General features: G+C 36.8%; 1 protein-coding gene across 12 annotated transcripts in view; it reads right to left on the bottom strand.

Moving 5' to 3' along the window:
* SP140L (SP140 nuclear body protein like) overlaps positions 1 to 25,855 on the bottom strand; it is a 65,205-nt gene that overhangs the window by 23,458 nt on the left and 15,892 nt on the right. For 8 of the 12 annotated variants that reach the window (XR_013402222.1, XR_013402218.1, XR_013402221.1 and 5 more), the window contains 5 exons: positions 14,995 to 15,157; positions 13,828 to 13,996; positions 11,283 to 11,366; positions 9,383 to 9,499; positions 8,708 to 8,761 (listed from right to left, as the gene is read on the bottom strand). Coding sequence is in view for 7 of the 12 variants with exons in the window: in XM_077957808.1 (XP_077813934.1) it covers positions 8,708 to 8,761; positions 9,383 to 9,499; positions 11,283 to 11,366; positions 13,828 to 13,996; positions 14,995 to 15,157 (587 nt within the window). In the remaining 5 variants the exon portion in view is untranslated. Of the gene's footprint in view, positions 1 to 8,707; positions 8,762 to 9,382; positions 9,500 to 11,282; positions 11,367 to 13,827; positions 13,997 to 14,994; positions 16,058 to 25,855 lie in introns of all 12 variants that reach the window. The other 4 variants (XR_013402220.1, XM_077957806.1, XM_077957810.1 and 1 more) reach the window with 2 other exon arrangements.

Genomic DNA, 25,855 nt, shown 5'->3' with positions numbered 1-25,855 from the left:
ATACGGTTTGTCTGTGTCCCCACCCAGATCTCATCTTGAATTGTAGCTCCCATAATTCCCACGTGTTGTGGGTGGGACCTAGTGGGAGATAATTGAATCATGGGGGTGATTTCCTCCATACTGTTCTCATGGTAGTGAACAAATCTCACAAGATCTGATGGTTTTATAAAGGAAACCCCTTTCACTTGGTTTTCACTCTCTCTTTGTCTGCTGCCATGTAAGATGTGCCTTTCACCTTCCGCCATGATTGTGAAGCCTCCCCAGTCACATGGAACTGTGAGTCCATTAAACTTCCTTTATTTTTCCTTATAAATTACCCAGTCTTGGGTATGTCTTTATTAGCAGTGTGAAAATGGACTAATACAGATAGAAAAGTGATAAAGCAGGAATGATACAATGTTAATTGTGAATCTATATGAAAGTATATTGATGTTTAGTATACAATTCTCCCAAGTCTTCTGCATGCTTAAAATTTTCATGATTAAATATTGGGGTAAAAAGCTTTTAGAGAGGAAGGACAGGGTATTAAACAAGAAGTTACAGTTACGATAAAAGAATGATTTTTTTATTAGCCATACTATAGATTTCAGAAGACAATGTAGTGATTACTTTTCTATACTGAGAATAAATAAATATCAACCCAGAATTTTTAACCTAGCTAAAAATTTCTATCAAAAAAAAAAAGACAAATTTGTACATACAACACTTAGAGAATTTACCACTTAGAGATCACTCACTGGAAAAAATAAATAATTTACTTCAGCTAGACAAAAAGTGAAACCAAAGAAAAAGAACAATGGTGAGTGTGTAAAATGATTTTAAAAAATTGATTTAAGTAAATATCAACTGCAAAAATAATAGTTTCAAAATTTATAGTTAAACATTAAATATTAAACAACAATAGGCAAATGGTAGAGATAAGGTATTAAATTTGTAGTGAAACCATTACAAGATCCTTGTCATCTTTGGTGACTGGGGCATGATTAATAAGATTACAGAAGTTTTGTCTTTAATTTCCAAACCAGCAGGGAGAAAAGGGAGAATATAGAATGTTATATCAATCCATCGGAAAGCAGGAAAGAGACACAAAAAACACAAACTAAGAATGGTCAACACTACCACAGAAGATATAGGTCCATATATATCTGGAATCACAATAAATGAAAATGAATAAAAAATCATTAAAGAGCTAAGATTATCAGATAAAATTGCAAAAGCTAAGAGCTGTTACAAGAGACATAAAACAAAGCTGCACAAGATGGCTTAACATAGAGTGAAAAATATGAAAAAAGCAAAAAAGTTTGTATAACAACATTAGCACTTGGCAAAAGAGATTTTAAGGCAAAAGCATTAATAAGGATAAAGCAGAATGCTGTATAATGATAAAAGAAATCCATTAAGAAGTTATAAAGTCATTAATAGCCTCAGAATATTTAAAGTAAAGGAACAAAATAAGGAGGAATTGGCAAATATACAACCATGTGTGAGAATTTAACATGTTTCTATACAAATTTGATGGAGGAAATAAATTACTATGAACCCAAATTTAAACAACAAAGTTGTGCTTGATAAAGATGTGCATGGAGTGAAGCCAGAACCAACAGATAGTTCAAATGTACATTATTCTCAAGTGGCATAGAACATTTACAAATAATGACCGCACATTAGGATGCAAAGGAACATTCAACAAATTTTAAATAATTGACAAACTCAATTCTTCATATGGTTTTTCAGATATCTACTTTCCACTCCTGATCTACTAATAGAATACCTCAAAGACTGCAGACATCAATATTTCCAGAGAAAAACCATAGTTCATAACCTCCCTTACACCTGACAGGGCCACCAGTTTAAGATCTGACTACTAAGATGAGAGCAGAATATTGTTGTGGGAGGAGAGGAGTTCTGGGGAAAACTTCTTGCAAAAGTAATAAGCCTCTAGGGAAGACAATTTTGCTCTTCACTCTTTCTCCTTCTGATGGCCTAGAACATGGACATTATGGCTGGAGCTTAGCAAGCACTTTGGACAATGATGTAATCTTGAGAGTAGCTGAGCTGCAAGATAGAAGAATCTTCAAAACCCACAGGCCTGAAATAGTCAAAACAATTCTGAAAAAGAAAAACAAAACTGGAGGCCTTACACTACCTGATTTCAGGATTTGTAAAACTGTAGTAATCAAGATGGTGTATTGGCATAAAAATAGACATACAGATAAATGGAACAGAAAAAAGTCAAGTAATAGACCTAAACGTATATGGCCAACTGACTTTCAACAAAGATGTCAAAGTAACTAATTCAATGCAGAAAGGATACTCTTTTCAACAAATTATGCCGGAATGATTAAATATCTATATGCAAAGAAAGAAAAGAAATCAATCTTTAGCTCAAACTATAAGCAAAAACTAACCCAAAATGGGTATAGACCTAAACGTAGGTGCTAACATCATAAAACTTGAAGAAAACATAGGTTCTTGAGTTAGGAAAAGATTCCTTAAATAGGACCTCACAATCACAGATTATAAAGGAAAAAACGGTAAATGTAAACTTTATAAAAAATTTAAAGTTTTACTAACACTATCAAGTATTGGTGAGTATGTGGAGCAATGAGAAGTTTCACGCATTACTGGTGGGAATGCAAGCGGGCATCATCATTTTGAAAAACATTTTGGCAGAGTCTTAAAATACTGAACATATATGTATGTTCATATGACCCAAGAGCACCACTCCTGGGCATTCACCCCACAAAATAAAACATGCCCAACCCGAAGATTTGTGTTCAGATGTTCCTATCAGCTTTATCTGTAATAGCTGAAACAGGAAACACCTCAATGGCTATCAACAGGTGAATAAACCATCTGTAATGTATTCACATAAAGAAACACTTCTCAGTGATGAAAAATAGAGTAACTATGAATACACAGAATAACACGGATGTATCTCAAAAGCATCACGTTAAGTGAAAGGGGCTAAACGTAAGTAAATTCAATACTGTATGAATTCATTTATATGAAACTCCAGAAAAGACAAAACTAGAGTGATGTAAACAGATCAGCACTTTAAAAAAACAACCTGGGTCGAGGGGTTGTACATGCCTGTATTCCCACTTACTCTGGAATCTGAGGCATGAGGATCACTTGAGCCCAGGAGTTTGAGGCCATCCTGGACAACGTAGTGAGGACTCATTTCATAGAAAACAAACGAACAGAAAACAGATCAGCTGTTGTCAAGAATCAGAGAGAGGTGAGAAGAACACAAGTGGACTTTTACATGTCATGATTGTGTAGGTATTTATATAACTGCACACATTTGTTAAAACAAATTCAGTTATACCTTAAGGTGATGAATTTGTTTTATATATAGCTCCATAAAGCAGATAAGAAAAATGAAAATGTGGCACATTTACATAAAGAAAATCCTATTGTTGGTGCCCTTATCAAAGATTACTTGAACATACATTCATGAGTTTATTTCTGGGTTCCCCATTCTATTCCATTGGTTTATGTATGTTTTTATGCCAGTACTGTTTTGATTACTCTTGCTTTGTAATGTAGTTTAAAGTACAGTGTGATGCCTCCAGCTTTGCTCTTTTTTTTCAAGATTACTTTCACCATTTGGGTCTTTTATGGTTCTATACAAATTTTAGGATTCCTTTTAACTATTTCTGTGAAAAATGTCATTGAAATTTTGATAGAGATTTCATCAACTATCCAGATCACTTTGGGTAGTATGGACGTTTTAACAATATTCTTCCAGTTTATGAACATGAGATGTCTTTCCATTTATTTGTATCTTTTTCAGTTTCTTTCATCAGTGTCATAGTTGTCAGTGTGCAAATATTTCACCTCTGGTTAAATTTGTTCCCATTTTATTCTTTTTGTTGCTATTGTAAATGGGATTGCTTTCTTAATTTCTTTTTTGGATAGTTCATCGTTAGTGCGTAGAAACACAACTGATCTTTAAATCTTGCAACTGTACCGAATTCATGTATTAGTTCCAACAGTTTTTTGGTGGAGTCTATAGGGTTTTCTACATAGAAGATAATGTCACCTGGAAACAGAGAAAATTTAACTTCTTTCCAATTTGGACGACTTTTTTTGCTTGCCTAATTGCTTTGACTAGGACTTCCAGCAGTATGATAAATACAAATGTCAAGAAGGGGCACTTAATTTTGACAAGGATGCCAAGAATAAATAATGGAGAAAAGATAGCCTCTTCAATAAATGGTGCTAAGAAAACTGAATATCCACAAGCAAAAGAATGAAATTAGATATTTGGCTTACATCATATACAACAATTAACTCCAAATAGATTAAAGGCTTAAATGTCACACATGGAACCATAAAATTCAAAGAAGAAAACAGGGAAAAAGCTCCTTGATATTGGTCTGGGCAATTATTTTTTAGATAAGACACCAGAAACACAGGCAACAAAAGCAAAAATAAGCAAGTGGAACTACATCAAACTGAAAAACTTTTGTACAGCAAAGGAAATAATTTTAAAAATGAAAAGGCAACCTATGGAATAGGAGAAAATATTTGCAAACCATGTGTTTGATAAGGGTTGCTGTCCAGAATATATCAGGAACTCACATAACTCAATAGCAAAACCAAAACAAAACCATGTCATAACCTGATTTTAAAATGGGGAAAAAAGACGTAAATAGCCAATGGGTTATAAAAAAGTACTCAATATCACTAACCATCCATGAGAGAAATGTGACTTAAAACCATAATGAAACATCACCTCACACCTATTAGGATAGCTATTAACAAAACAGCAAGAGATAACAAGTATTGGTGAGGGTGTGGGGAAAAGGAACCCTTGTATGCTGTAAGTGGGAATGTAAATTGGTATAGCCATTATGGAAAAGAGTATGGAGGTTCCTCAAAAAATTAAAACTAGAAAAACATACCATTCAGAAATCTCACTTTGGGGTATGTATCCAAAGGAAATGAAACCAGTATCTCAAAGAGATATCTGCACTCCTGTGTTCATTGCAGCATAATTCACAGTAGTTAAGACATAGAAACAACCTAAGTCTCCATCAATAGATGAATGGATAAAGAAATGTGATAAGACACAGATCTGTGTATACTGGAAAACATATATAAAATCGTATTTCAAATCATGAAGGAAAAGGTATTGGGGTTATATCTCTTAATCACCATCTCACATCAAACACCAATAAATGAATTCCATATGTGTTATAGATTTAAACATTAAAAAGTATTTCAAATATTCTATAAGCAAGTAAAAATGTTTTCAAATTATGAGGAGGATAATATATTTGTAAATTGTACATAAAACTTGGAAACCATAAATGAAAAGACTGACAGATATGATCAGATAAAAATTTCAAACGTCTTTGGGATAAAACATATAAGTATATCTTACAAATATTGCACGTTTGGTTTCAGAACACTGCAATGAAGTGAATATTGCAATAAAGCAAGACACTCAATTTTTTGGTTTCCCAGTGCATATGAAAATCATGTTTATACTTTACTGTAGTCTATTAAGTATGCAATAGCATTATGTCTTAAAAAATCAATAGACAAACCTTAATTAAAAATACTTTATAGCTCAAAAAATGCTCACAATCATTTGAGCCTTCAGTGAGTCATAATTTCTTTGCTGGTAAAGGGTCTTGCCTGGGTGTTGATGGCTGCTGACTGATCAGGGTGGTGGTTGATAAAAGTTGAGGTGGATGTGACAATTTCTTAAAATAGGACAGTAATGAAGTTTGCTATGTTGATGGACTTCATGAAACATTTCTCTGTAACATGTAAAGTTATTGATGCATTTTAGCACAGTAGATTCTCTGAAAACCTGTTGCTGCTTTATCAACTAATATGTTCTAAATCCTTTGTTGTCATTTCAACAATGTTTACAGCATCTTTCCCAGGAGCAGATTCCATCTCAAGAAACCACTTTCTTTACTCATCCATAATAAGCAACTCCTTATCCACTCAGTTTTTTTTTTTCTTTTTTTTTTTTTTTGAGACGGAGTCTTGCTCTGTCGCCCAGGCTGGAGTGCAGTGGCACGATCTCGGCTCACTGCAACCTCTGCCTCCCAGGTTCACGCCATTCTCCTGCCTCAGCCTCCCGAGTAGCTGGGACTACAGGCGCCCGCCACCTCGCCCGGCTAATTTTTTGTATTTTTAGTAGAGACGGGGTTTCACCGTGTTAGCCAGGATGGTCTCGATCTCCTGACCTCATGATCCGCCCGCCTCGGCCTCCCAAGTGCTGGGATTACAGGCTTGAGCCACCGCACCTGGCCTATCCATTCAGTTTTATGATGAGATCGCAACAATTCAGTCACATCATCAGACTCCACTTCTTTTTTTTTTTTTTTTTTTGAGATGGAGTCTCACTCTATCGCCAGGCTGGAGTGTAGTGGTGCAATCTCTGCTCAGGGTAACCCCCTCCTCCCAGATTCAAGCAATTCTCCTGCCTCAGCCTCCCGACTAGCTGGGACTACAAGCACAAGTCACCACGCCCAGCTAATTTTTGTATTTTTAGTAGAGACAGGGTTTCACCATGTTGGCCAGGCTGGTCTTGAACTCCTGACTTCAGGTGATCTGCCCGCTTTGGCCTCCCAAAGTGCTGGGATTACAGGTGTGAGCCACTGCAGCCTCCACTTCTAATTCTAGTTTTTTTGATATTTCCATTACATCTACAGTGACTTCCTCCACTGAAGTCTTAAACCCATCAAAGTCATCAATAAGGGTTGTAATCAACTTCTTCCAAATTCCTGCTAATGTTGATATTTTGACCTCCTCTCATGAATCATGAATGTTCTTAATCGCATGTGAAATGGTGAATCCTTTCCAGAAGGTTTCCAATCGACTTTGCCCAGATTCATCAGAGGAATCACTATGTATAGAGACAGCTATAGCATTACAACATGTATTTCTTAAATATTTAGACTTGCTAGTTGAAATTACTCTTTGATTCATGGGCTTGCAGAATGGATGTTGTGTTAGCAGACATGGAAATAACATTAATCACCTTGTACATCTCCATCAGAGCTCCTGGATGGCTATGTGCACTGTCAATGAACAGTGATATTTTGAAAGGAATCTTTTTTTCTGAGGAGTATGTCTCAACGGTGGGTTTAAAATATTCAGTAAACCATGCTGTAAACAGATGTAATGTCATCTGGGCTTTATTCCAATTATATAGCACAGGCAGAGTAAACTTAGAATAATTCTTAAGGGCCCAAGGACTTTCAGAATGGTAAATGAGCATTGGCTTGAAGTGAAAGTCACCTGCTCCATTAGCCTCTAAAAAGAGACTTAGCCTGTCCCGTGAAGCTTTGAAGCCAGGCATTGACTTCTCCTCTCTAGCTATGACAGTTCTAGATAGAATCTTCTTTCAGTGGAAGGCTGTTTAGTCTACACTGTAAATCTGTGGTTTAGTGTAGCCAACTCCATCGATGACCTTAGCTAGAGCTTCTGGACAACCTGCTGAAGCTTCTACATCAGCATTTGCTGCTTCGCCTTGCACTTTAATGTTATGAGACAGCTTCTCTCCTTCAACCTCAGGAACTAACCTCTGTTACCTTCAAACTTTTCTTATGAAGCTTCCTACATCTCACAACCTTCAGAGAAGTGAAGAGAGTTAAGACCTTACTCTGGATTAGGCTTTGGCTTAAGGGAATCTGATTTGATCTTCTATCCAGACCACTCAAACTTTCTCCACATTAGCAATAAGACTGCTCTGCTTTGTCATTAAAGTGTTCACTGGAGTAGCACTTTTAATTTCCTTCAAGAACTTTTCCTTTGCAGTCATAATTTGGCCAATTATTTGCTGCAAGAGGCCTAATTTTCAGTCTATCTCAACTTTTGACATAGCTTCCTCACTAAGCTTCATCATTTCTAGATTTTTATTTAAAGGGAGTACACGTGACTCTTCCTTTAACGTGAGCACTTAGAGACCATTGTAGGGTTATTAATTGACTTAACTTCCATTTTTTTTCGTCTAGGATTTTCCAATCACACTATTTAAAATTCTTCCAACCTCTTTCCACTGCCCAATCTCAAAGACATCCCAACACTTTCAGGAATATGTGATAGCCACACCCCATGGCCAAGTACCAACATCTATATTACTCTTAATTGCTGCCGTAACAAATTACCACAAATTTAGTGGTTTAAAACAACACAAATATATTATCTTCCAGTTATGTCAGTGAGAAGTGTGACATGGTCTTACTGCCTAAAGTCAAGGTGTCAGTAGATCTTCATTCCTTTCTGGGGGCTGGAAAGGACAACCTATTCCCTTGTTTTTTCAGCTTCTAGAGGTCACCCACATTCCTTGGTTCCCTCTTCCATCTTCAAAGCCTGCAACATTACATATTTCTGATGATTCTTCCATAGTCACATTTTCCTTTCTCCATAGCCAGGAAAAGTTCTCCACTCTTTAAAGCCTACAAGTTTAGTTTGGACCCACCCACATAACCTAGGATAATCTCCTCACTTCAAGGCCCCTAGCTTAATTGTATCTGTAAAGTCCCATTTGCCATGTAAGATAGCAGATGACAGTCCAGGGATTAGGAGGTGGACATTTTTTGGGGAGGCCACCAGTGTGTCTACTATAGTATTGCAAATAATAACAGAAATAGTAACAATGACAATAAGAAAACTCTGGCATTAAAAACATATTTGTAACACTGAAAGCAAGTAAATTCTTGTTTATTCTTACTTCTCTTCCTCTTGGGTTTTTCCAAAGTAGAGTTGTTTCCAATACCCACAGTATCTAGAAAATAACAAGTGGTGGTGAGGAAACAGAAATTAATAAATAAAAGTTACAGATTTTAGGACAATTCATACTATGGAAGGCTGGAGTTTATAAAGATGTTTGGATAGTCATTCCTCTCTTTCTTCTAGAGGAACCACTAAACTGAGAACTATGAGTCTAGGATGGGCCCTGGGTCTTCTATCAAAAGTATGGTTTGGGGTAAGAGTAGATCTGCAGTCTTCCCTCCTGACAATTAAGTACCTGGATTAGTTGTCTTTTGGGTGAGGCCTTTCTAAGGTGTAGCAAAATGACACTATTATCTACCAGCAGAAGTTCACTGGGTTGTCTTGGGTTCCATGGAATATTGAGGGTAACTTAACATATTAATGCAATAAACAGGATAACTGCCACTTTAAAGAGCACCGTTCTATGACGTCACCTATATGTAATCAACAGAGCCCATCCTGATAAGTAAAACTTTATAACGATCTCTTGCCTCCCTGTAGTTCCCCAAAAGCTTGGGTGAAGCAAATGCAGAGAACAGGATTCTGGGCGGACTGGAGCACCTGCCTCCACCCTTCCCAGGGTCTGTGGGGCCCCCTGAGCCATCCCCATCCCACAGCTCTCAGGCAGCCTTACCCATTTTGCCACATGCTTGGCCATTTTCCATCTCTGCTTCTGGGCTTTCTGGCACTTCTTCGGAGAAACCCATGACATAGGAGCACTTCTCATTTTCACATGCTGGTTGCTCTGCTCCTGGGCCGAAATTGTAATTTATGAACTTTTAATTTGCCCCAATAACCCTCTTTTCTGCACCCTGGTTGCTACCTACTTCTCTACTTTCTCCTCTGAAATCTTCTTTCACTGCTCCTCCCTATATTTGACTCTTCCTTCAAGTCTCCCTTTTTACCCTCTTCTGTCTTTTTTTTCATTATCAGAACTCTGTTTCTGTTTTTGTTATTATTATTATTTTTTTATTTTTATTTTATTTTATTTTTATTTTATTTTATTTTATTTTATTTTTTTTGAGACAGAGTCTCGCTCTGTCACCCAGGCTGGAGTGCAGTGGCCGGATCTCAGTTCACTGCAAGCTCCGCCTCCCGGGTTCACGCCATTCTCCTGCCTCAGCCTCCCGAGTAGCTGGGACTACAGGCGCCCGCCACCATGCCCGGCTAATTTTTTGTATTTTTAGTAGAGACAGGGTTTCACCGTATTAGCCAGGATGGTCTCGATCTCCTGACCTCATGATCCGCCCGTCTTGGCCTCCCAAAGTGCTGGGATTACAGGCTTGAGCCACCACGCCTGGCCTGTTTTTATTATTTTTAAGTTATAATTACTTGGTACATCACATCATAGCAAGCTAGAAGCAAGCTCTTCTGATTCTCCTTCTTTGGTCATTTGGTAATCTTCTAGTTCACCAGAAACTAATGAGAAACAAAAGAGTTATTTTATTTTTATTATTGTATTTTATTATCTTTCAGTTATGTCAGGGAGAAGTGTGACATGGGTCTCACTGCCTAAAGCCGTTATGTTAGTAGGCCTTTATTCCTTTCTGGGGTCTGGAGAGGACAACCTATTTCCTTGTCTTTTCAGCTTCTCGAGGTCACACACATTCCTTGGGTGACCTCTAGACAGTGACCAGAGAAGAGTTCCCAGTGCTGTGATGCTGCACACTAATATTCTGAGCTAAGATGAAGTGCTCTCTGGAAAAAAATATGCCTGCTCCTATAATCACGCCTCACACATAACAGAGTCATGCTCTCCCCATGTTTTGCACCTCCTCATCCTTTTCTCTACTTTTATTTTTCTACCTGTAGTCCTGAGTAAAATAGAAAAAAATTAAAAAGCTCTTATCATTCCAGAAACTACTAATGTTCTTTGAAAACAGTAAGAAGTGGCGGAGGCTGCAGTGAGTGAGCCAAGATGATGCCACTGCACTCCAGTCTGGGTGACAGAGAGAGACTCAGTCGCACTTCCTGTTATGCATAACAACCCCATTTCAACCAAGCCTGTTTATGTTAATGAGGTGACCTTTGGAAATCCCTTTAGGATGGGGTTCACAGTTCTGCAGGGAATTGGAGATGGTTGGTGTGGGGAGATTTTCCACGTTTGGCGTCAAAAGTGTTGAGAATGTGAAAGTACAGATAAAACAGGAGCTTTTCTTCCCCCAAGGGTCTCCTCTTTGATGTTGACCATGGGCCATGAGCTGTGGTTCTCAACACTTCACAGCTTCATACTGACCTCCTACAGGGACATTTCTAAATCACAGTTACTTCTAGGTAGTTAGCATCTGTAAATCTGGCCTACTGACACACTTGGCTCTGATTCCTTTATGGTTGTTGAGCCAACTATGTCTTGTTTTGGCCACTTCTCCAGACCCGACATCTGGGTAGGAGCTCATACAACCCCCTCCTTGACTTCTCCATGGTCCTTCCACGTCTTCCCTGATTCACAATTTCCCCTCAGAACCTTGGGCCCTCACCTCCCTTGTCTCCTTTTCCTCTTAGCAATGAGAAAATTTTTATTCTGTCATTTTTACCTTGTTCAAGACTTAGTTGGATGTCAGGCCTCTCTTCCCTTTCTTTTCGATCGCTTTCTTGGAAAGACAATTTGTCTTGGATTGCTGAAGAGTGGGAGAGAGAAGAAAGCAATTGAAGATCTGTGAGAACCAGGGACAACATCTGGAAATTGGCTTTTAGGAATTTCCAGCATTCGGGTGACTCAGAAGTCAGAGGGTTACACATGACTTAAACTTCTCCCATCATCTTCTGGGACAGAGAAGAGACGACCTCAACAATGAGCTTTTATGTGTCCTACACAGAAAGAGGATACTCAAAATTTAACGATAAAGAAGTAATGGAAACACAGTGAGTTGTGTTACCTGCAAAATTGTCATTTGGCAGGGTAGGCATATATCAAGTGTAAGGAAGAAACAGAGGGATTCCCTGGAAGGATAGTCTCAGGTCCTAGAGAGATTCCATCATAAAAGAGAAAACTGGCCAGGTGAAGTGGCTCACACTTGTAATCATAGAACTGTGGGATGGTGATGCAGGAGCATCGCCTAAGCCTAGGATTTTGAGACCAGCTTAGACCACACAGCAAGACCTTGTGTCAGAAAAAAAAAAAAAACTAACAAAATCAGCCTGATGTGGTTGTGTGCACCTGTGGTCCCAGCTACTAAGAAGGCTGAAGCGGGAGAACTACTTGAGTCCAGGAAGTCAAGGTTGTAGTGAGCAGAGATAGCTCACTAGCCTGCCATCTAACCTGGGCAGAGTGAGATCCTATCTCCAAAAACATACATATATAAAAAATAAAGGAGAAAACTCCAACAGCTTTAAAGATGAGGCTAGAAAACAGGAAAACGTTGGCTTAATTGGGTCAGGGAGGATGAACAGTTCCCAAATAAACATAACAGGGGACACAGGGGCAGCTTGTGTGGACTTTAGGGTTTGAGAGTCAGCAGCATCTCCCTGAGGGTGGGTGGACTGCTGTGCTGGCTGGGGCAGTGGGCAGTGCTGGCCCAGGAAGGGGACAGTGAGCCTCAGTGCAGGTCACCCAAGCATAAGGAGTGCCAGAAACTAACACATGAGTTGTGGACACTGGGGTTAGGAAGGGAATCCCTGCAGTCCATGGAGAGGAACAGAGCCCCTGTGAATGTGGGCAGTAAATGTAACACTATTCCCTTCATCCCCACAGCCTGGGCCATCCTGCTTACAAACATAACATTGACTTGAAATTTGTGCCCAGATATGTGATTTCCTTTTATTCACTTTTTGACTTGAATGACTTGTTACAACAATTATTTTAATCTAGATAATGTTAGTATTAATACAAATCAATAAGCCATACCATATATAACTGCCTAAACTTTTTTCCTTGTTTATAAATTTGTAGTATTTCTTTATTGCCTAATAAATAAACTTCAAATTCCTTAGCTTTGGATTCCAGACCATTTACTATCTTCCTCCAATTGATCTCTCTTAGGTCAGCTCCTATACTGCTTCTCACTCTTGGATTTAGTCAGATCCAGTTTGTCCTGTTTTGCAGACATGCTTTCACACTTTTATTCCAGTCCCCATAGCATCCACCCTCTTCAGGGCATGTGCTCATTTTTCTTGTGATGTCTCTATCTCTCATTTGGAGAACTGGGTTGAGATCAAACTGTGAGGGGAATAAAATTTTGCCAGGCAAGTGAAACAAAATAGAGGGCATCTTTACTGTGTACCATTATAATAGTATAAATTATGCCTTCTCAGGAAAAAAGTCAAGAATCAAAACTTCAGTTTGATACAGCACCAAAAATAGTCCCTGTCAGAGCAATCAGTTTTGTGATTATTTGATTAACGTTTCTTTTAACCCTTGTGGGTAAAGGGTTAACAAAACTATTTATCCTTCAGTAAAGTCAAACTTGACCCGGGGTTAATTTTCTTGCTCATCATTCTAGAAATTTAATAAAGGTAGCCTTTTCCTGGTCTTAGTGGGCAAACCCTGGGCTTAGAAATGACCCATAACTGGTTGCCTGAAACTCTACATGAACTATAAATACCTGTAGGGAAGGAATAAGTGTGGTCTTCCTTCAATTGATAACTCTTACGACTCAGATTGTCCCTATGGCACCCTGAAAGCTATGACTATGGAGTTGTTACAAGAGATATTGACTCCCACAGACATGTGGTGCTATGCCAAAGTGGATCCCGCACCCACAGCTAAGCTGTCACTCAAGGCAGGTAGTAGTCAATTTAGTGGGCTGCTATGTAGGCCACTGCAAGGACTCCCACTAAAGAGAAGAAACAACTGATGCTGCCCCGTTGGGGTTCTGTGTTTCTTATCTTCTAAGTCAATCTGATGCCAGCGTGGCTCTGGTTGTCCTGTGAGTCTAAGTGGCCAGTGAACCAGACCTCCAGGTATCTGTTTTACCATAATCATATACCACGGGCTTCAAGATGATGCATGACACGTCTATTTTGTTAACTACTCTATCCCCACTGCCCAACACAATGTGTCACACATGGTAGGAGCTCTATTTATGCTTATTGAAAAAAATTGGCCCTGGAACTCAAAAGGTAGATAATAAACCTAATTACCATTGTTGAAGCTTTTACGAATGTGAATTAAATCGGGGTATTCCTGCATGTTGACCTCGCTGAACAGTGCTTCCAAAACTGGCAGGTTAAATGTCTTCTCCAGCTCACTGAGAACATTGTACACCACTCTTTGTACAGGGACCAGGTTTCTACAAGAATCTTGAGAATCCTTTAAAAATATTGAATGGAAAAAATACAAATACAGACTTTCAAGTTACAGAAGAGCCATAAAAAGAAATTTTATGTTTACTGAATTTCAATTTCTCTTCACAGGTATCTTCGCATGTAAAGTTTCATAATTTTTACATATTTGTATAGCCAGTAATGAAAGAAGTAAATTCCATCTCCTTAAAAATACCCACTGATTGAGCGTGATCGCCTCACCCTTATTTACATTAGATGTAAAAAGGAACAACTTTGAAGGATAAAAGTGGGCTCAAAGTTCTTTAAGCACCTGACTGATATGTTTTTGGGATAGACGTAGCAGGCAATAAATGAGTGGCTGTTTTGTTGACTGGACAACCTCTGCTTTTCCCCCAAGACTGATTTGGCCTGAAGGGCTCAAGGAAACCAGGCGACCATTCTCCCCTTGCTGTGAACTTGGCCACAGAGGAAGCACATTCATAGCCGGAGATGACTCGCTGCTCTGTATCTCCAGCAGGGCCTATGGATGGAATTTACCCATATTCCAAGACTCCAGAAATGCACAAATAAAGGAAAGACAAAGAAAACGAATGTGTTGGAGAAAGAATAACAAGCATCTACTTCCAAATTTGTCCCCTCTAGACACCAGTTCCCTGTGGGTTTTAATGTTCTCAGATCTAGGTATTTTAAATTGATGTTAATTGAAATAAAATGCTCTGTTAATTATGATTTCAGTAAATCAATTCATTAAAATTATTTTAAAATTTTGGTTTATGTTATAGTGTATGAATTCTACAAAACATTGTACATTTATGGAGAACACCTGTTTCTATTCCAGTTTCTCCAGTACCATTGACCCCAACTCCAGAGGGTGCCATGGAACACCACTTCCTTAGCTGGAAGTAGGGCCATCTCTGGTGACCTCTGCTTCTCCTCTTCTTTTCTGCCTTACAGGAGCACTTACAGAAATACTTGTAAAATATGAAAGCATATCTGCCAGGCTGTGAAATAAACTTCACTTACTTCAAACATTTTATCTGTGATGAGTTCACGGTCGCGGAGGCCCTCAAGGAATGGAAATGTCTTTTTTATTGCATTTGAAATCTCCAGCTTATGTCTTTTGAAGTGCTTGAACATAGTGTCATAGAGAAGCCCCTCATCTACATCCTGGTCTTCCGTGAATATCCTAGGGAAAAAGGACACCATGTGAAAATGGTCGTCAAGATTCTGAGATGTTTGTGGAGACTGTAAGACCTTACATATAAAGGACAAGCTACAAAGAACGAACACCTATAAAATAGGTGATACTCAGTAGAGCCCAGAATAAATGGAATTGAAGCAACAAACAAAGATGTAATAGAAGATATCATGGAGCCTATGCAAGACTAATATAGAGGGTACTGAAAAAGCCCAGTCTAAACTGAACGAAGTCATTGTAAAGATATCTTCACCTAACCATATCTGGAATATTTTTCAAAATAAAAGTATTAAATTCCTACAGAATCTAGATGGAGTAAGCAGGTCATCCATAGAGAAATGAAAGTCAATGGAATGTAAATAAAAATCTAACCTTGAAAATGCATCTTAATCAACAACTGAGAGAAAACAAATTTGGCAAAATAAAAATAAGATGTTCCTCCCTAATCTATAGCTGCTAGGAAGGAAATACCATCATATATCATAAAATTAATTCATAAATAATACAGTGTGGTTTAATAATGATAATAATACCATATTATTGAGAATTTCATGAGAATATCAGTGATATCTCCTGGAACATCTGGCTCTGCTTTGTGTTAATATCAATCTGTCTGTACTATTGCTATATACCGTTAATCATTTTAGGCATCTGAATTTCAGAAATTGCTGCTGTTTCCTGTTAAAGCAATTTTAAAGCTGAGTCTCTAATTCTAGTTCTTAGTTGATCATGTTATTGCTCTGATAATGTTTTAATCAACATCTCAGTATTCCTAAATGTTATGAAAACTTGGGAGATCTTTTTATCCAACCAGAAGAGAATTATTGGCACTTCCCATTACGCAGCATAAAGCAGGACACAATCATGTCACATTATTGGTTTGAATTCCTGTAAAAAAAAACGTTTCTGGTTAAAGATCATTAAAATAATAACAAAGGAATTAGATTTACGATGACAAAGGGAATGGTGGAGGACAATGAGCACATAAGAGATTTCAAATAAAATCTCGAAGACAAAAAGTGGGCAGAAAAGTGCTAGTTGCAATAATAGGTAGGGGATGCTCCCAGAGGTTAAGAAAGCAATCGTGGTGCTCTACAGAATTCTGAAGAAACAGTGGCGATGTGAAGGGAGACACACAGCTAAAAACTGATTTGTTATTTGTAAAATGAACAGAGCAATGCATACACTGCTTGTCACCCTGCATGCTGACCAAATGCGGCAAGACAGCCTCTCAGGGGCAACCATTGCTGTCATTTATTCTGTCATATGTTCATATTGCCTGTTCTTGGATTTCATATAAATGGGTAAAACATATACATGCTTTTGTGTCTGTCTTATTTTGCTTATCATCTATGTTGCTGTGTTGAACAGTTAGTTTGTTCATTTCTACTGTTGAGCGGTATTCCATTATGTGAATCTACCACAATCTGCTTACTCATTTTTCTGTTGATGGACATTGGAGTGGATTCCAGTTTGAGACTAGTATAAATAAAACTGTTGTTCTTGTGCAAGTCTTTTTGTAGTAAAATGTTTTCATTTCTCTTGGGTAAATATGTGGGAGTGGAATTACTGGATTGTTGTGTAAGAGTACATTTAACCATTTTAAAACCTGACAAACTGTTTTTTTTAAGACTACCAGTGATGGCCTTTCTAGTTTTAGCCATTCCAGTGTGTACGATGTGATATCTAATTTTAGTTTTAATTTGTATTTCTTTAATGAGGAAATTATGTCAAGCACGTTTTCAAGTGTTTACTGGCAACTTATTTATTTTTTGGTGAAGTGTCTGTTCAAATGTTTGACCCATTTATATTATTGAATTTTATTTTATTTATTGATGGGTAGGAGTTTTTTATAGATTATGGATGAAGTGTTTTGTCTGATTTATGTATTGTAAATATTTTCACCCAGTCTGTAGCTTCTGTTTTATTTTCTTAATTATGTCTTTTGATAGGAAAAAATCTTTAACTTGGATGAAGTCCAATTTTTTATTTTTTCTTTTATAATTAATGACTTCAGTGTACTCTCTAAGAAGAATTTGCCACTCCAAGGTCATGAAAATATTCAAAAAGCAATTTACAATATAAGCATGGGTTTATATCTCTACTTTCTATGCCATACCATTGATCTGTTTGTCTACCCTTATGCTGATATGATTTTGTGTTAAATACCATGGCTTAAAGAAAGTCTTGAAGTCAATTAGAAAAGATTGTCTTGGACTTTCTAGATTCTTTGATTTTCCACATATCTTTTCAAATCAATTTGTCAATTTCTACAAGAAAAGGCTTTTGGATTTTTCTTGGGTTTGATTTGAAACTATAGATAAATTTGGGGGAGCTGACAACAATATTGAGCTAGCAGTCTGTTAGCATCGTATATTTCTCCATTTATTTAGATAAATTTTAAAAATCAGGCACATCTTTCATTAAATTTATTTCTAGTTACTTTATTCTCTCTGGTACTACTTTAAATGATATTGCTTTTCAAATTCCTTATTACCATTGTAGGAAATATAATTGGTTTGAGAAACATTAACCATGTATTTATGGCATTGCTAAATTCATGTATTAGTTCTAGTAAAGTATTTATAGATTTCCTTTATATTTTAAAGAAAATAATGTCATCAGCAAAAAAAGACTGATTCACTGTTTCTTTCCCCAAAATAACAATTATTTCCTTTTTCGGATCTTATTTCACTACTCAGGAGTTTAAATACAATGTTGCAGAGAAGTGAGAGACAACTTCCTTGTCTTATTTCCAATTTTAGGGAAAAAGCAACTAGCAGTATCACTAAGTGTGATGTTTGTTATGCCTTTATACATATTTTTACCTCTTTCCCTTTCTTTCCCTTCCTTTCTTTTCTCTTTCTTTCTCTTTCTCTCTTTCTTTCTTTCTCTCTCTCTCTCTTTCTTTTTTTCTTTCTTTCCTTCTTTCCTTCCTTCCTCTTTCTTTCTTTCTTTCTTTCTTTCTTTCTTTCTTTCTTTCTTTCTTTCTTTCCTTCTTTCTTTTCTTTCTCTTCTCTCTTTCTTTTTCTCTCTCTCTCCCCCGCCGCTCCCCTCCCCTCCGCTCCCCTCCAGTACCCTTCCTTCTTTGAAGGTTTTACTCTGTTGCCCAGGCTGGAGTGCAGTAACGCAATCATAGCTCATGGCAGCCTCAAACTCCCGGGCTAAAGTCATACTCCCACCTCAGCTTCCTGAATAGCTGGGACTATAGACGTTACCATGCCCAGCTAATTTTTTTTCCACTCCCTTTTTTTAAAATTTTTATTTAATTTTTATTGTTTTTTTATTTTTTTTATTATACTTTAAGTTCTAGGGTACATGTGCATAACGTGCAGGTTTGTTACATATGTATACTTGTGCCATGTTGGTGTGCTGCACCCATCAACTCGTCAGCACCCATCAACTCGTCATTTACATCAGGCATAACTCCCAATGCAATCCCTCCCCCCTCCCCTCTCCCCGTGATAGGTCCCGGTGTGTAATGTTCCCCTTCCCGAGTCCAAGTGATCTCATTGTTCAGTTCCCACCTATGAGTGAGAACATGCGGTGTTTGGTTTTCTGTTCTTGCGATAGTTTGCTGAGAATGATGGTTTCCAGCTGCATCCATGTCCCTACAAAGGACACAAACTCATCCTTTCTTATGGCTGCATAGTATTACATGGTGTATATGTGCCACATTTTCTTAATCCAGTCTGTCACTGATGGACATTTGGGTTGATTCCAAGTCTTTGCTATTGTGAATAGTGCCGCAATAAACATACGTGTGCATGTGTCTTTATAGCAGCATGATTTATAATCCCTTGGGTATATACCCAGTAATGGGATGGCTGGGTCATATGGTACATCTAGTTCTAGATCCTTGAGGAATCGCCATACTGTTTTCCATAATGGTTGAACTAGTTTACAATTCCACCAACAGTAGCTAATTTTTTATTTTATTTTTATATTTTGTAGAGAGAGGGTCTTGCTTTGTGGCCTAGGCTGGTCTTGAACTGCTGGCTTCAAGTGATCCTCCCACCTTGGCCTCCCAAAGAGTTGGGATCACAGCTGTCAGCCACTGTGCTTTGCATTCCTCACTATTTCTAACTTGCTGAGAATTTTATCATGAACTACTAATTTTATCAAATGCATCTACCAAGATATTCATATGACTTTCCTCCCTATCTATTCCTAATTTGCTGAGTTCCTATTCCTAATATGCTGGAAGTTTTATCATGAACAGATGTTAAATTTTATCAAATGCATTAATGAGATATTCATATGATTTTCCTTCTTTATTTTTTAATTGGGGAATCACATTGATTGATTTCCAAAGCCTTCTCTTACGTAGAAACAAATAACCACAGATCAATAGACATTTGAGGAAATACTTCAATATTAGAAAGACTAGCGTAAAAAAAAAAAAAAGAGAGAGAGAAAAGTTACCTCAGGAGAAACAGATATTATGGGAAATGTGGGGAAATTCCAAATAGTAACTATTTGAATTAAAGCTTCAAATTATATCAACAAACTTAAAATGTTGAACAGGGTTGGTGAAGAAAAACTGAGTTAAGGAATTTGTTTCAAGTATGACAACAATATGGTAGAAAAATATGGCTTCAGAGTCAACTGTAACAATTACAGAAATACAGATTAAACAATGAACTTGAAAAGTTGAAGGTAACTACTGATTGAGTGAAATCAGATCTTATAAGACTTATGAAACTCTGAAAATAAAAATAAAGAGCAAACATAGTTTGCATTTTTAGAGAGATAAAACAAGAAAAACAATGAATTATAAAAGGTAAAACAGAAGAAAGGTTGAAAAATTATAACACTGAATATACCTGAAGAAATGATACTGAAAGGCAATATTAATGATATTGGAAGCATCATCAATATTGATGAGATTGATACTGATTGGAATCAAAGATAGAATCCAACTAAAGATGCAGCGACACAAAATATACTGAAATCAAAAATAGGCAATTTATGGTATGCAACTTCAAATAAAACAAAAAGCAGAACAGTTCTCATTAATGTCAATTCAAAATTCAAGAAACAAATAATGGGACAAATGTTTTATGGGCATTGCAAAACAATTCACCCCTAAGTTTTTACTCTTTCCATATACTCAAATGGACAAAATATACAGGTTCTAGATAAGTTAATAAGAATGAGTTATTATTTAATCTTGTAACTTAAAAACAGAGAACACATCATCAATATTTAGCATAATCTTGGCCACAAAAGAAGTCTCAATAAGTTACAATCAATAGAATTGAAACATATTGCATAAGGAAAATAAATTTCTTAAGATTTTAGAAAGCAAAAGAAAACACACTGTGTTGGGTTAAAGATGAAATAAAACTTGTAGTTACAGGCCATTTAGAAACAGAAAGAAAGAGAAAGGTAATGACAATGAGACTGAATAAGAGAAAAAACAGTTCAAAATTCGAAAATCTGTCTGTAATTTTACATCAGTAAATAAAAGGAGAAGTATTTGAGTATATTCACAAATGATTTTAAAAGGGAATTTGGTAAGTCCTAACAGCTATTTTTAAAAATAAAAACTGTATATGAAATAAAAACTAACATAACATGAACTCTCTAAAATCAACAAATGTTATGGTAAACATGAATGGTGAAGTCATTTAAATAGAAAACCATATAGGAATGTCTACTATTACCACCATTATACATATATACACACATATATATGTGTGTGTGTGTATGTGTGTATACAAATATATATATACACACATACACATATGCCTATTTTGGAAGCTTTAGTTAATATGATAGGCTATGAAAATAAAACAATTAGTATAAATACTAAAATAAGGTACAGTATTGTATGTTCTATAATTATATACATAGAAAAACTAGAGAGAGACCTAATAAAATTCATGAGAAGTAGAAAATTAATTTGTCAAATGATATGGTTTGACCCTGTGTCCCTACCCAAATCTCATGGCAAATTGTAATCCCTACGTGTTGGAAAGGGACCTGGTGGGAGGTGATTGGATCATGCAGGTGGATTTCTCCCATACTGTTCTCATGATTGTGAGTGAGTTCTCACGAGATCTGATTATTTAAAAGTGTGGCACTTCCTTCCTTGCTCTCTCTCACTCCCTCTCTCTTGCTTTGACTTGTGAAGAGGTGACAGCTTCCCTTCACCCTCTACCATAATTGTAAGTTTCCTGAGACCTCCTAGTCATGATTTCTGTTAAGGTTGTGGAACTGTGAGTCAATTAAACCTCTTTTCTTTTTCAATTACCCAGTCTCATGTAGTTTTTTACAGCAGTATGAGAACGAACTAATACACCAACGAGTATGAATAAAAAATAGATATATAAAACTTACTAGTTCTTATTTGGAACAACGTAAGTTAAAAAAATACTCAGACTCAATAGCAAATACACATGTATATATTTATAAACATCTTAAAAGTATAGGAACTATAAAAATTTTATTGAAGAAAATTAAATAAGATCTAAATAAATGGAGATATATAAAATGCTCCCAAGTAGAAAAAAAGTAATAATTTTAAAGCATCAATTTTTCTGAAATTATTATGTAAGTATGGTGTATTTGCAACCAGAAACCCCATTAAAACTGAATAAAGTCCAGGTGTGGTGGCTAATGCCTGTAGTCCCAGCACTCTGGGAGGCTGGCGTGGGCAGATCCCTTGAGATCAGGAGTTCAAGACAAGCCTGGGTAACGTCAAAATGCTGTCTCTACAAAAAATACAAAAATTAGCTGGATGTGGTGATGTGCACCTGTAGATCTAGCTACTTGAGTGACTGAGGCAGGAGGATCACTTCAGCTGGTGAGGTTGGGGTTACAGTGAGCCAAGGTCACACTGCTGCACTCTGGGCTGGGTGACAGTGAGACTCCGTCTCGAAAAAAAAAAGAAAAAAAAACCTGGATAAAATAATCTAAATATTGAAATGACAGAATGTCTGAGTCAATAAAGAACACTTTGAGACAAGAATAGTTAAAGGAAGATTTCTCTTAATAGATTTAAATGTTCTTAAAAAGCAATACAGATATAAAAGACAGTGTAGAAAAACATTTTCAATATGTATGACAAAGGGTTAATATATCTGCCATTAATAGGCAAAGACTAAAGTCTACTAATAAAAAATAACAACCTCTCCAAAATGGACCTGAACAGGCAGCTTAAAGAAAAGAAAATTAAAATGTCCAATACACATATGAATACGTTCAAACTAAAACATCAATGAGAAACCATTTCTCACTCATTAGATTGGCAAACACAATTTCATTAGTGACACTATGCCATGTGGGAGAAGATTCAGAGAAACAGGCACTCATGACTGATGTGAGCATGAATTACTACAGCCTTTTCAGAAAAGATTCGGCAACATCCGCTAAATTTTAAAATATACTACAGACTGACCCAGCAAATCCAATTTTGGAATCTATCCCATATAAATAAAAAGATCAACATGTATCCTATAGAAACAAGAACTTCAGAACTTTCAATGCTCCCCATTTCTTCAAGAGTGAAACCCAGATCCTTACACTGTTCAAAGGGTCTGTAATGATCCAACCTTCTCTCCTCTCCCCTTGATCACTTCTGTCTGGTCACACTCACCTCTTTGTTGTTTCCTAACTAACCAGACATACTGTAGCCTTAGGGAATTGATATTGGCTGTTTCTTCTGCCTAGCATGGATACATATATCTATGCCGTGGACTAATTTCCTTGTCTCTTTTTGATCCTTGATTCACTGTCACCTTCTCAATGAGACTTGCTTTGACCAACCTATCAAAAATCACAACCACAATCCCCCAGCCTGCCCCCATACTCCCAATCCCCTCATCTGTCTCTATTTCTTTTTCCCGTGCTCTTATCACTCCCTAACATATTAAATAAATTACACATTTGTTTGTTTATTGTTTATCATCTTCTTCATTGCCTCTCTTCTCCCAAAAATATGTATGCCATAAGGGCAGTGGTGTCTGTTTTGTCCATTAATTTTTCTTGAGTACCTGATATATACAAGGTGTTTAATAAATATTTGTTGACTACATGCTCATAAATACAAAAGTATTTATTGAAGCATTGTTTTTAGTAGTAAAACAACAACAACAACAACAACAACTCAACAATAACACATGTCTCTAAACCTGAAAATAACCTAATTGTCCATTTGGCTGAATGGTTGAGTGCATTATCATAAATGTACACTGTTGAAATATTACATAGCTATTTAATTGTAGCAATTTAGGTTGAAGGTAATGGTTTTGTTGTTCAATGAAAACATCATGTTCAGATTAATATATTATGATCCCATTTTTATATAAATTAAACAAAAAGTCTCTCATTTGTATGTAAAATTCAGAATAAATGTTAGGGAAGACATGGAACCACTACGCCCCAGGTGTTAACACTGGCTTAGTGGACAGTTTCAGGTTCTAACCAGGTCCCTTCAGATCTTTCTTTTTACCATTTTTTTGGTTAACATCAGAGGAAAGAGAAATAATAAATAAATAGAATAAGACTTCAGAGTACGTCTATTTATTTTATTTTATGTTTGAGATGGAGTTTCTCTCTGTCCCCCAGGCTGGAGTGCAGTAGCTTGATCTCAGCTCACTGCAACCTCTGCCCACGGGTTCAAGCAATTCTCCTGCCTCAGCCTTCCTAATAGCTGGAATTACAGGCGTGTGCTACCACTCCTGGCTAATTTTTGTACTTTTAGTAGAGATGGGGTTTTGCCATGTTGGCCAGGCTGATCTCAAACTCCTGACCTCGAGTGATCTGCCCACCTTGGCCTCCCAAAATGCTGGGTTTACAGACATGAGCCACCCTGCCCAGCCTAGAGTAAGTATATTTAACACCCCCAAAACTTATTCAGTGATATTGTTTCTATAAAACAACCAACTAGTAAACTTAGAAATGTCAAAAATTGAGTTCTCAAATTCAAAATTAATGGTAGGCAAAATAATAAAACATGTGGGAATGAACTGAACAAACAGAATGCAAGACTTGTATGCTGAAAATGACAAAACATTACTAGACAAATGAACAATCTAAATAAATAGATATACCCATGTTCATGGATTGGAAGACTCAATATATTTAACCTGGCAATTCTCTCCAAATTGACCTATAAACTCAATGTGATTCCTATCAAAATCCCAAATGGCTTTTTTGAAGAAATTGAGAAGCTAATCCTAAAATTTATATGGAATTACAAGAACCCAGAATAGCCAAAACAATCTCTGAAAAGAAGAAAAAAGTTGGAAGATGTATACTTTCTTATTTCAACACTTATTATAAAGCTACCCATATCAAGACAGTTATTGCATCGGCATAAAGATATATAAAGGTCAACAAAACAGAGTTGAGAGTGCAGAAATAAATCCTTGTGGTTTCGGCAATTGATTTTCAACAAAAGTGCCAAGGCAATTAAATGAGGAAAAGATAGTCTTTTCAACAAATACTACATGTACAAAAATACGAATGTAGACCCTTACCTCACATCATATACATGAATCAACTCAAAATGGATCATGGATCTAAATGTAAGAGCAGGACTGGCTTCATGAGCATGTATCCTGTGCAGTCACAAACAACTCTGTGCTTAGTTTAGCGTTCTGCTTTCGCTGTTCTGAAATCCTTAATAATTTGTGAACAAGGATCCCCCCATTTTTATTTTTCACTGGGTTCCCCAAATTGTGTAGTAATCTTCTAAAAGAGCAAAAATGGTAAGACTTTTGTAAGAAAATAAAGGCAAAAATCTTTGTGACTTTTGGTTAAATGAAGAGTTAGCTACAACATCAAAAGCATGATCCTTAAAAGAATAAATTGATAAGCTGAAATTTAACAAAACTGAAATCTTTTGTGCTTCAAGTATACTATTAAGAAAAAGAAAAGAATAGTTACAGTCTGGGAGAAAATATTAACCAATTGTATTTTCAGTAAACTACTTATATTCACATATGTAAAGAATTCTGACAACTCAGCAAGAAGATAACCCAATTTAAAAATGAGCAAATGATTTGAATAGATATTTCTCCAAAAGACACATGGAAGATAATAAAGACAAGAAGAGATGCTCAGTATCATTAGTCATTAGAGAAAAGCAAATTGAAACCACAACAAAATACTAATATGCATTCATTGGAATGGCTATAAACACATACAATAATGAGTTTTAGCAAAGATGTGGAAAAACTGGAACCCTTACATATTGCTATAAAATGGCCTTTTGGAAACAGTGTAAGATAGATTTTGTGAAAGTTAACTATAACGTTACTGTTACTATAATGTTACTATATTTGCATTCAAGTCATTGTGTGGATATATGTTTTCATTTCTAGGTAGATGTTTAGCAGTTAAATTATTGAATCTTATAGTTTCACTTTGACTGTGTTGCTCCTCCCCAAGTCTGGCAAAGTGCCACATCAAGAGGGTTTTCCTGAGCTCAAAGTTTCTCCAGTGGAGGACATCCTGCTTCTGTAGCATTCTGTGCTACATCTTAGGAGGCCCACTTCTGTCTTGTCTCATGGGAAACAAAGGGGAAATCACTGCGGCTAGACCACCTGTGTTTGACTAGAAATGAAGAAGTGAGGGCAGGGCTCACAGTGGCCAGTGCGTGGATCACCATGCTGGTAACTGTGTTCCTGCCATCTGCACCCTAGCAGAGAGCTCAGCTAGCAGCTCTGCCCAACT

Source organism: Macaca mulatta, chromosome 12, assembly GCF_049350105.2.
Source record: "Macaca mulatta isolate MMU2019108-1 chromosome 12, T2T-MMU8v2.0, whole genome shotgun sequence".
Classification (NCBI taxonomy): Eukaryota; Metazoa; Chordata; class Mammalia; order Primates; family Cercopithecidae; genus Macaca; species Macaca mulatta.
The sequence above is the reverse complement of the archived record's forward strand: the minus strand, read 5'-3'. Positions and strand labels throughout refer to the sequence as shown.